The sequence below is a fragment of the Hyperolius riggenbachi genome, chromosome 3 (genome assembly GCF_040937935.1).
Source record: "Hyperolius riggenbachi isolate aHypRig1 chromosome 3, aHypRig1.pri, whole genome shotgun sequence".
NCBI lineage: Eukaryota > Metazoa > Chordata > Amphibia > Anura > Hyperoliidae > Hyperolius > Hyperolius riggenbachi.
Window position 1 is genome coordinate 104,100,995 of NC_090648.1, and position 11,875 is coordinate 104,112,869.

Sequence of the window (11,875 nt, forward strand, 5' to 3'; positions counted from 1 at the left end):
TTCCGTGTAGTAGGAGGGCCAAACATTTTGAAAACTATGAACAGATTGTGCAGGTAAGCTCTCATACTGCATGTAGTACAATTGGCTAATCAAAATTGGATGTGTGTATGCACCCTGAGGCTTAGTTTACATTGTAAATCGCCAGCGCTATTGCAAGTGCTGAGCGATTTATAAGGTGATTTTGTAAGTCCTTTCAGAGCGATTTTACATAGGAAAGACTGTTTATACTCTAAAGAAATCAACATGTAACAAAAGATGCCCGATTGCTGAATAAACCCCTTAAAGGTGAAGGTGACTGTCTCCGCTCTATCTCCTGTATGCTGTAGCTGTGAGTTGCAGCTCTGATGAGCTGCTGGTGCCGGAGCAAAAGGTGTGTTGTGCTGTTGCCAATAGCAACCAACATATAGGTTCTTACAAGTAGGGAAGAGATAGAAACGGTCAATAATTCATAGATTTTAGCTCTGGCAATTAATGTGTTATTGAGAAGAGGCCATGAAACCGTAAAAACTTAAAAAGTAGATTTACATATACAATAAAACTGTGGGATACCTAAGTCATTTTTAGAAGGAGGATAGACGCAATTGTTTATCTCATTCGTTAATTTTCACCTTGGATGTCCTTTAATGCTAGGTACACACAATGAGATTTTCTGGCAGATTTACTGCCAGATCGATTATTTCCAACATGTCCGATCTGATTTCTGATCGATTTTACATAGAAGTGAATGGAAAATCGATCGGAAATCAGATCGGACATGTTGGAAATAATCGATCTGGTAGTAAATCTGCCAGAAAATCTCATCATGTGTATAAATTTAAAGAACAAGAATGAAAACAATATGAACTATTACTTTGTACATTTCTGAAATGTCTAAAACATATTAAATGGACAGAAAGTCAAGTTCACTTTAAAGGGAACCTATCCATAAAATGCCACTTTCTATGACTCAGCAGATGTTTGCCTTTTCACCTCAGGTAATGCTCCTAGAATGTCTCTCAGCACTACAGGCCGCCACCTCAGACACGTGCAGCACACAGCTATCAGTGACTAACAAGGCTCTGTCAGTGCCTCAGCTGTGTTTACTCAGCAGCACAACCTGTGCAGGCCATATGTCTCATGTGGGACAGGGATGAGGTGGCAGCTCTGCATAACACATATTATGGCATACAGCTGTAGGGAACACATTTAGGTGCTGCCACCCATTCCTCAGTTTATATATTATACTAGCGGACCCGAGGCGACGCATACGCCGCATAAGAGGGTAGCGGACAGGAAGGGGGTATTGGGCACAGCGGCGGGGAGGGGGGGGTCGGACCCCCCCTTCCTCCCTCACCTGGGTCCCCCATCTGCGCTCCCCCTCTAGCTTAAGTTCAGCAGCAGCCGCTGCTATTAGTAAGAGGCAGCGGGCGGGGATGACTCACCTCTTCCGCGTTCCAGCATGCATTCCACTGTCGTCACTTCCTGCAATGCCGCCCACTGTATTGCAAGTGGACAGCATTGCAGGAAGTGACGACAGTGGAACGCACGCTGGAGCGCGGAAGAGGTGAGTCATCCCCGCCCGCTGCCTCTTACTAATAGCAGCGGCTGCTGCTGAACTTGAGCTAGAGGGGGAGCGCAGATGGGGGACCCAGGTGGGGGGGGGGTCCGACCCCCCTTCCCCGCCACTGTGCCCAATACCCCCTGCCTGCCCGCTACCCCCTCCAGCTCGGCGGCAAATGTAGGACCGCCCCTGGGGGCACCACCCGTGCGTGCACCCGTCCGCCCGGCTCACTGGCCCCCTCCTCCTGTCTCAACGGCTGTCCGGGTCCGTGCTGCACATGCGCAGTAGAAAACAGCACGGACCCAAGGACACAGACAGCAGTACGCAGGGACACAGGGGTTTTATTATAGAGGATTAGACTTTTAACACTTAAAGGGGAACTGAAGAGAGGTATATGGAGGCTGTCATGTTTATTTCCTTTTAATCAATACCAGTTGCCTGGCAGCCCTGCTGGTCTATTTCTCTGCAGTAGTATCTGAATAAAACCAGAAACAGGCATGCAGCTAGTCTTGTCAGATCAGACTTATAAGTCTAAACCACTGAAACACCTGATCTGCTGCATGCTTGTTCAGGGGCTATGGCTAATAGTATTAGAGGCAGAGGATCAGCAGGGCTGCCAGGCAACTGGTATTGTCTAAAAGGAAATAAACATGACAGCCTCCATATACCGCTCTCTTCAGTTCCCCTTTAATAGCAAAAATTTACTAAACATAAGGTAAGATGTGTATTTAAGATAAAAAGTAGTGACATATGATATAATGCATACCTCCCAACCATCCTGATTAGCCCAGAACTGTCACGGGTTGGGGAGTATGGTCCTGAGTCCCAACAAGCGTGGCCCTAACCCCCTACTCCATCCTGTGCTACCCCCAGCATATAATTCAGAGTATGTATGAGAGGAAGCAGTGCATCTCTCACCTGTTCCACTACAGTCCAGCGATGTGTGTCCTGTCACTAGTGTGAGCTCTACTACTGGTGCCTACCATCTCCATTTCCTCACTATGCATATAATCACACAACGCAGGGAGGGGAGGGGACCACTAGATACCAGGAAAGCTTTATTGGGGAGGGAGCAGGAACAACAAGACACCAGGGAAGTTTTATTAGGTAGGGAGGAGGAGATTCACTAGACACCAGGGAAGCTTTATTGGGGAGGGGGGAGACCACAAGACACCAGGGAAGCGTTATTGGGGAGGTATGAGAGAAATCACTAGACACTAGGGAAGCTTTATTGGGGAGGGGGGAACCAGTAGACAACAGAGAAGCTTTATTGGTGGGGGAGCGGGAACAACAAGACACCAGGGAAGCTTTATTGGGGAGGGGGGAGACCACAAGACACCAGGGAAGCGTTATTGGGGAGGTATGAGAGAAATCACTAGACACTAGGGAAGCTTTATTGGGGAGGGGGGAACCAGTAGACAACAGAGAAGCTTTATTGGTGAGGGAGAGGGTAACCACTAGACACCAGGGAACATAATAGAGGGATGCGTCACGTGTAAAATGTGGGCATGGCTTAAGGTGCGGCAGGGGTGGGGCTTAGTGTCTTTTTTCCTGGCTAAAAAAGTTGGGAGGTATGTTTAATGAGATTAACATGTGTATGTAAATTTCCAATCTTCCTTAAATCTCTACACATGCTATATGGTTCTCTGCCGAGGCAGCTGGTTGGGGCCATTTCTGTCCAGTAACTACCAGTGTATGTACAGCACCCACCTATCCCCCTCGGTGTGTCGGCGAGCGATCTGCCTGGTTCCATCTAGCGGATGGGGCGAGTCAGATGGCAATGAGCTCGACTTTAGTGTCATTTGGAGATCTGATGTGGTGCGACACCAATAACAGGCCAGTGAAGCCGATTATGACCAAGTTACCACTTTCTGTCAGTTTTCTTCTTCACTTGGTGTTTATTGTGGAAAGGAACAGAAAACCATTTTAAAAAGGAATGAGTTTAAACAATAGATTGTGCGACTTGACAAATCTCCTGCTGTTCATTAGGCACTTCTATTGCTAAAGCATCACTGCAGGGGCTAATTTGGATGCTAACCTTCACGACGGGGGGGGGGGGGGGGGGGGGGGGTGTATCTCTGGCTATTATACAGCTGTAGGCATGAAAAGGTTAAGAGTAAGCATCAGAAAGTTAGGGTTAGGTGTTGGGTAAAACGTTTATGTGATGAGGTTCAATTAGACATAGCTGTAAGCCTGGAATAGAAATGAGAAACTGCTGTTGTAAGCACAGTGTGCCCAGAGTATAAATTTCACTGCATTCAACCATAAGGCTGGCCAATAGTCCCTCGGATTGCAGAGCCATTGGCTGGTAAAGTCACAATTTTTAGTTTAACATTGTGAAAACTGTTAGATCAGGAACTAGGTTCATATCCCTGCTTTACATTTTTTTGCAAAAAAGCATTCGCAAAACGCAGAATTGGGAAGGCTCCATAGCGGTCAGCATCACAGTGCAGACCATAGTCTCTGCCAGTGTCACAGTGTGGTCCCTAGTGGCTGTCAGGGACACAGCGCATGCTCCCCAGGGGCTGTCAGGGTCATAGCGCACGCTCCCCAGGGGCTGTCAGGGTCGCAGTGCACGCTCCCCAGGTGCTGTCAGGGTCGCAGTGTACAGTCCCCAGGTGCTGTCAGGGTCACAGTGTGCGCTCCCCAGGTGCTGTCAGGGTCACAGTGTGCGCTCCCCAGGTACTGTCAGGGTCGCAGTGCACGCTCCCCAGGTGCTGTCAGGGTCACAGTGCACGCTCCCCAGGTGCTGTCAGGGTCTTAGTGTGCGCTCCCCAGGTGCTGTCAGGGTCGCAGTGCACGCTCCTCAGGTGCTGTCAGGGTGACAGTGCACGCTCCCCAGGTGCTGTCAGGGTGGCAGTGCACTCTCCCCAGGTGCTGTCAGGGTGGCAGTGCACTCTCCCCAGGTGCTGTCAGGGTGGCAGTGCACTCTCCCCAGGTGCTGTCAGGGTGGCAGTGCACGCTCCCCAGGTGCTGTCAGGGTCGCAGTGTACGCTCCCCAGGTGCTGTCAGGGTCGCAGTGTACGCTCCCCAGGTGCTGTCAGGGTCGCAGTGTGCGCTCCCCAGGTGCTGTCAGGGTCACAGTGCACGCTCCCCAGGTGCTGTCAGGGTCGCAGTGCACGCTCCCCAGGTGCTGTCAGGGTCACAGGGTCGCAGTGCACGCTCCCCAGGTGCAGTCAGGGTCGCAGTGCACGCTCCCCAGGTGCTGTCAGGGTCGCAGTGCACGCTCCCCAGGTGCTGTCAGAGTCACAGGGCACGCTCCCCGGGTGCTGTCAGGGTCGCAGTGCACGCTCCCCGGGTGCTGTCAGGGTCGCAGTGCACGCTCCCCGGGTGCTGTCAGGGTCGCAGTGCACGCTCCCCGGGTGCTGTCAGGGTCGCAGTGCACGCTCCCCGGGTGCTGTCAGGGTCGCAGTGCACGCTCCCCGGGTGCTGTCAGGGTCGCAGTGCACGCTCCCCGGGTGCTGTCAGGGTCGCAGTGCACGCTCCCCGGGTGCTGTCAGGGTCTTAGTGTGCGCTCCCCAGGTGCTGTCAGGGTCGCAGTGCACGCTCCTCAGGTGCTGTCAGGGTGACAGTGCACGCTCCCCAGGTGCTGTCAGGGTGGCAGTGCACTCTCCCCAGGTGCTGTCAGGGTGGCAGTGCACTCTCCCCAGGTGCTGTCAGGGTGGCAGTGCACTCTCCCCAGGTGCTGTCAGGGTGGCAGTGCACTCTCCCCAGGTGCTGTCAGGGTGGCAGTGCACGCTCTCCAGGTGCTGTCAGGGTCGCAGTGCACGCTCCCCAGGTGCTGTCAGGGTCGCAGTGTACGCTCCCCAGGTGCTGTCAGGGTCGCAGTGTACGCTCCCCAGGTGCTGTCAGGGTCGCAGTGTGCGCTCCCCAGGTGCTGTCAGGGTCACAGTGCACGCTCCCCAGGTGCTGTCAGGGTCGCAGTGCACGCTCCCCAGGTGCTGTCAGGGTCACAGGGTCGCAGTGCACGCTCCCCAGGTGCAGTCAGGGTCGCAGTGCACGCTCCCCAGGTGCTGTCAGGGTCGCAGTGCACGCTCCCCAGGTGCTGTCAGGGTCACAGGGCACGCTCCCCGGGTGCTGTCAGGGTCGCAGTGCACGCTCCCCGGGTGCTGTCAGGGTCGCAGTGCACGCTCCCCGGGTGCTGTCAGGGTCGCAGTGCACGCTCCCCGGGTGCTGTCAGGGTCGCAGTGCACGCTCCCCGGGTGCTGTCAGGGTCGCAGTGCACGCTCCCCGGGTGCTGTCAGGGTCGCAGTGCACGCTCCCCGGGTGCTGTCAGGGTCGCAGTGCACGCTCCCCGGGTGCTGTCAGGGTCGCAGTGCACGCTCCCCGGGTGCTGTCAGGGTCGCAGTGCACGCTCCCCGGGTGCTGTCAGGGTCGCAGTGCACGCTCCCCGGGTGCTGTCAGGGTCGCAGTGCACGCTCCCCGGGTGCTGTCAGGGTCGCAGTGCACGCTCCCCGGGTGCTGTCAGGGTCGCAGTGCACGCTCCCCGGGTGCTATCAGGGTCATAGTGCAGCCCCTGATCACTCCCCATATCACAGAGCAGAATCACCTGTAGCAGTCACTGTATCATAAGGAAATGACTACCGGTATATACTCTGTTAAGAGCTGTAAAAGATGTCAGGACTATAAAATACAAAAAAAATAAAGCAAAATAATGTAACAACCAAGTTATTACTTTCAAATGAATTCGCCAACATCTTGAATTGCTTTAATTTATTATAAATGTGGGTTTGATAAACATTCCCTTTTATTACCAGGAGAAACTTGCGTTCCCTACAAATAATAATAGGCTGCAAGCAGACAGATGCAGCAAGATCACACAGCGTATGTTTTCTTCACACACAGAGACAGAAGGTACAGCTTTCATCTCCTCCCAATACACAAGCATTACATAACTATGCATACACCAGGACAATGACCTCTCATTTCCTGCTCAGGAATACATATGCAACAAGCTTTTCAAGAAACGCTCATGCTACTTTAACTCCTTCATCGCCCAATCATTCCACTCAGAAAGCAAAGAACTCTGGGTAACATGAAAAAAAGCATGTTACAAAATACTTATGTGTGTGAGCTCCTGTGAGGGAGTTATCAACAGGACTACGGCTCTGTGAGGTGCTGTGAAAGAAGTCAGTGCTATACAAACAAACAACAACATAATACTGTAATAATATAAACCACTTGCTGGTTTTAAGGCAGTCTACAATCCACAGGAGGACTGTTCCCGTCCCAGGGGCGCAAGTATACCTACCTCGCTGCATCGCCGCTCTGCACGCTCCCCGCTGTCTCCCGTGCATGCTCCTGCGCTCGTTCCCGTTGCTGCCAGTTAGTAGGGTGATCAGTGAATGGGAATGCAGTTCTCATTCACTGATCTAAGTCCCTTTGTCAATGATCTCCTGCGGTCATTGTAACAAAAACAGTAACACATGAACGCATTACTTTCTGTTCGCGTACTAACTACGCGCAGGAAGAATCAGTAATCCGTAAATAGTAAAATTACACCAACATACATTTTATTTAATAAAAAAAAAAACTAAATACCATTTAAATTAACCCCTTACCTCCCCCACTCTACCACAGTTACACAAATAAACAATTTGCATATAAAAAAATTACAATTAAAAAAAAAAATTCATAAATAGTTACCTTAGGGACTGAAGTTTTTTAATATGTATGTCTTACTGTTATGTTTGCATATATGGACTTGTAATTAGTGATGGATGCAAAACAGAAAAATTACACCTGTATTTTAATTAAAATATTGTCACCATACATTGTACTAGGGAAGTATTTTAAACGTTGCAATAACCGGAAAAATGAGCAAATAAAATGTGTGGGTTTTATCCATAGTAAAATGTTTTATTTTAAAACTATATTGGCCGAAAACTGAGAAATAATGATTTTTTTTCTATTTTTTTCTTACTATTCCCGTCAAAATGCATTTAGAATGAAATAATTCTTAGAAAAATGTACTATCCAAAAAAAGCAAAATTAATGGCAAAAAAACAGGCTATGGATTATTTTGTTGTGATAATTAGTGATAAAGTTATTGGCGAATGAAAGGTAGGAGCACTGACAGGGGGAAATTGCTCTGGTCTATAAAGAGAAAAATCCCTCAGTGGTGAAGTGGTTAATATTGTTGGATCTTGCTTGCCTGTCAGCTACTGTATTTGCCGGGTGTATAGCACTGGCAGAATTTGCTGAAAAATTAGTATGGCCATACTTGTTTGGACAATAGGCGTTAGGGCCCTTTTCATACTTGGAACAGCGAACCTATACACATGCAGAACATACCTCATGTTTTCCTAAAGGAAAAGCATGGACATGCTCACACATGTTCATCTCCAACCGGTCCAGGTTTGTGTGCTGCATTACACAAACTCGACTTGCATAATATTTTCGGATAGCAAATGTGCTGCCATCCCTAAGAGCAGTGGACACAGCCACAGACAGCCAGGCTGGCACAGGTTATTCGTAAAATACAGATACGCCTCCACTCTAGCATAGTGTGCACTGATGCGTACACATCTGTGCAGTTAGTACAAAAAAAGAGCTGGGCTCCAGAGTGCAATGCTTCTAATTTTTAATTCAACAGGTACATAAAGACAATAGTACAACCAGAAGTGGGAGGTGGCCTAACAGCCATTTCACGGGTTCTCCCTGCTTCTTCAGAGGCCTCTAGAGTTCTGTATGTACCTGTTGGATTAAAAACGTAAAGCATCACACTCTGGTGCCAAGCTCTTTTCTCCTACTGACTGCAATTTTGATTTAATTTGCTGTGTACTACTGTAGCCACAGCGGCACATGTACGCCGCACATCATGCATGACCACGTGTGCCACTGTGGTTACAGGAACAACCACCTTGCAGCAGTACAGAAGACGGAAACATGGAGGTAATGAAGAACCCGGAGGAGCCAGAGAAGCTGAGGCGGCCGCAGTGTCTGGCTGCAAGAAGAGAAGCCTGTTTAATTGAAGACCACCGGAGAAGAGAAGAAGAGGAGTGCAGCGAGGGCAGGAAGCATGGAGGACCAGAAGAAGCTGAGGTGGCCACAAGCGGAGGCTGCTTGCTGTAACTGAAGACCACCGGAGAGGGGGAAGAGGTGTGCGGCAGCAGGAAGCATGGAGAAGCTAAGGCGGCTGAGAGGAGGCTGCTTGCTGCAACTGAAGACCACCGGAGAGGGGGGAGAGGTGTGCGGCAGCAGGAAGCATGGAGAAGCTAAGGCGGCTGAGAGGAGGCTGTTTGCTGCAACTGAAGACCACCGGAGAGGAGGAAGAGGTGTGCGGTGGCAGGTAGCATGGAGGACCTGGAGAAGCTAAGGCGGCTGCAAGAGGAGGCTGTTTGCTGTAACTGAAGACCACCGGAGAGGAGGAAGAGGTGTGCGGTGGCAGGTAGCATGGAGGACCTGGAGAAGCTAAGGCGGCCGCAAGAGGAGGCTGTTTGCTGTAACTGAAGACCACCGGAGAGGGGGAAGAGGTGTGCGGCAGCAGAAAGCATGGAGAACCTGGAGAAGCTAAGGCGGCCACAAGAGGAGGCTGTTTGCTGTAACTGAAGACCACCGGAGAGGGGGAAGAGGTGTGCGGTGGCAGGAAGCATGGAGGACCCGGAGAAACTACGGTGGCCGCAAGAGGAGAAGATGAGCCTGTTTACTTGAAGATGACTGGAGCGAGGGGAAGAGGAGCGCGGCACTGGATGGGTAAGTGCTCCCTGCACACTGACCATCTTGCGGTGGTAGTGAGTCTTGCCTAAGAACTCCTTACTGAATAGGTTCTGGGTTACAGAACAGGAAGAGCTGAGATTAGAGTTCTGGTCTCCTACGTCAGAGGCAGAGCCTTTATCCAGTACACCATCCAAGTAATTTTTTTTTTTAATGACTTCAGGTGTGCTGTAATACTATACTTTACACAGCTGAATCAGCCTGGCTGAGGAGGATCCTAGAGAGGCTTCCACCACTCGAGGCAAGTATCCAAAAAATGCTGTAGGAAGCCTCACAATCTTAACCCTAATCTTCCTTTATATTAGGATTTGAAGATAAGTCAGGCAATACATTACTTGATTTTCCTGTATGATCATCCATTTGATTATTTTATCGGATCAGGGGAGAACCAATTATGTTTCATTCTGCTCAATTGATGGAAATTGGCTAATATCTGGACAAATCAGCCAATTTAAAATATCGGTCAATCGTAATGGAATTGGCTAATGGTGGCTATTGGCCACTGTCCACATAGTGAAAATGTTTGCTCTCAGAGCATGAAGGCACAACATCGTTCAGATCAATTAGTGAAGGAAAATCATATAGATCACGCTTGTAGTGTGTGGCCGGGTGCACACATGGCAGAAACGCTTGCGTTGCACTTGCGATTTCCAGTAAGCATTCTGCAGACGCTTGTAGCGTTGCATAATATGCAGGCTGGCTGCCAAAACGCACATAATGAAAGTCTATGGTAACGCATATGCATTGCATTTTCAATTAAAAATTAAATATCTCTGACATATTTCCGCTTCCTGTCATCTTCCTATTGATTTGCATATATGTAAATGTAAAAACGGATACAAAACGCATAAGCGTTTTGTATTAGCAAACCGCTAACGCAATTAAACACACAAAATCCTTGAAAAACGCATCTGCGGGAAAAAACGCACCAAAAACACAGTAAAACCGCGTTACAAATGCACCTGCGGAAAAACATAGGATTTTAACCAGGGCTGTGGAGTCCAATTTGGAGTCGAGAAGTCGGGGCAATTTTGGGCACCCAGAGTCGGAGTTTCATAAACTGAGTCGTCGGATGATTTTTGTACAAAATCCACAGCCCTGTTAAGTATTAGACTAAGGAGTCGGAGCCATTTTGGATACTCAGAGTCAGAGTTGGAGTTAAGGTTTCATAAACTGAGGAGATGGAGTCGGATTTGGAAGATTTTTGTACCGACTCCACAGCCCTGATTTTAACGCTATTTCAAGTGTGAACCTAGCCAGTTGGCAATTAGTTGACAGACTTTCGATCAACCACATTGCAGTTGATCGCTTAATCGCTGAATAGAACGAATAATGTTTACACACTGGACATAACATTTAGCATTACGTAAACCACTTAACATTTGATGAAATCGTCCAAAAAGGGGGATATGCGAGGATGAAAGGTGGATTTTTTTTTTTAAACAATGGCACTTAGGAACAACTCTGTAGTAAAGCTCAGAAGCCAATATAAAAGGTGTGAACAGCAGCCTCTCCCTTGCCGTCCTCCCTTTTTTTTCTTCTTTAAAAAAAAATGATCATCAGGTGGAGATTAGAAACTACACTGCAGCTGCTTTTCTTAACGATTAATATTTGTAAAGCACCACAAAGGATGTTGCAGCTGTACTATAAACCAATGTGAAGAATATACAGCCAGTGTCCCCGATTAGCTGACATAACAGCACAAGGACAATATGTACAGTGCAGAGACGTGCATCCCCCGCAGTGCTGTCATACATGGGGATAGGAGGCAATGCAGCCCCGCCATACACTGTATACAGACTCAGCCCCGACAACAATGCTGTGTACATCCTTCTGACAACACAGCCTTCTCACATCCGCCCTCTAACCTCATTGGTGGAAACAAAACATTCTTTCTCTCCGACCCGCCCACAGGCCCAGCGTTTATCTCTGATTGGCTGCAACCGTTGTTTGTCCCCAGCGCCCCGCCCACCCGTCTCTCCGCACAGCGGCCGAGCGGAGCTGAATGTCTCGGTTCTCCCGGCCGGAGTGGCTAGTGACGGCCGCAAGTCAGCCGGCGCCAGCCGAGGCTACTCACCGTGCAGGGCAGGCACTTCCCCGTTGTTGTTGTCGGACATGACGGCGTCTGCTTCTCTCGCTTGGGGGAGACGGAGCCGCACTGCGTAGCCACACCCCGCCCGACGTCACTCCGCACCCTCACCCGATTCCTGGGGAGGGGCTAGTCGGTCACGTGATCTGGCCAAACAAAAACTTTTAACTCTGTAAAGTCCGATGAGTAACGTGCAGTGCACCGTGCAGACACAATAGCGAGTGCTAAATAAGAATAGCAGTTGGGCGCGGTAAATTTAACCACTCCCATAGGCGCCAGAGAAAATCTTGCACCCAGGTGCCAGGCACCCCAGGCTCGCCCCTGATTAGGATCATCGCTAGCACTGATGTTTTGCAGCGCTGGGGTCCTGACTACACTCCCAAGCTACTAGGTCAGATTTATCAAGATAGGTACAAAGAGAAATGGTGCACAAGTGCAGTTGTTGCTCATAGCAACCAATCACATATCTCTACTAGGTGCCACAGAAGATGCTGCATAAATCCAAAATAATAAAGTTTAATTGCACACTA

General features: G+C 49.6%; 1 protein-coding gene across 1 annotated transcript in view; it reads right to left on the bottom strand.

The window, feature by feature from the left end:
* The window catches only part of BNIP3L (BCL2 interacting protein 3 like), a 54,586-nt gene extending 43,129 nt beyond the window's left edge, over nucleotides 1–11,457 (bottom strand). The window contains exon 1 of the mRNA XM_068274720.1: nucleotides 11,334–11,457. Coding sequence (XP_068130821.1) covers nucleotides 11,334–11,373 — 40 coding nt within the window. The 5' untranslated portion in view covers nucleotides 11,374–11,457. The remainder of the gene's footprint in view (nucleotides 1–11,333) is intronic.
* Nucleotides 11,458–11,875: the final 418 nt, after the last annotated feature.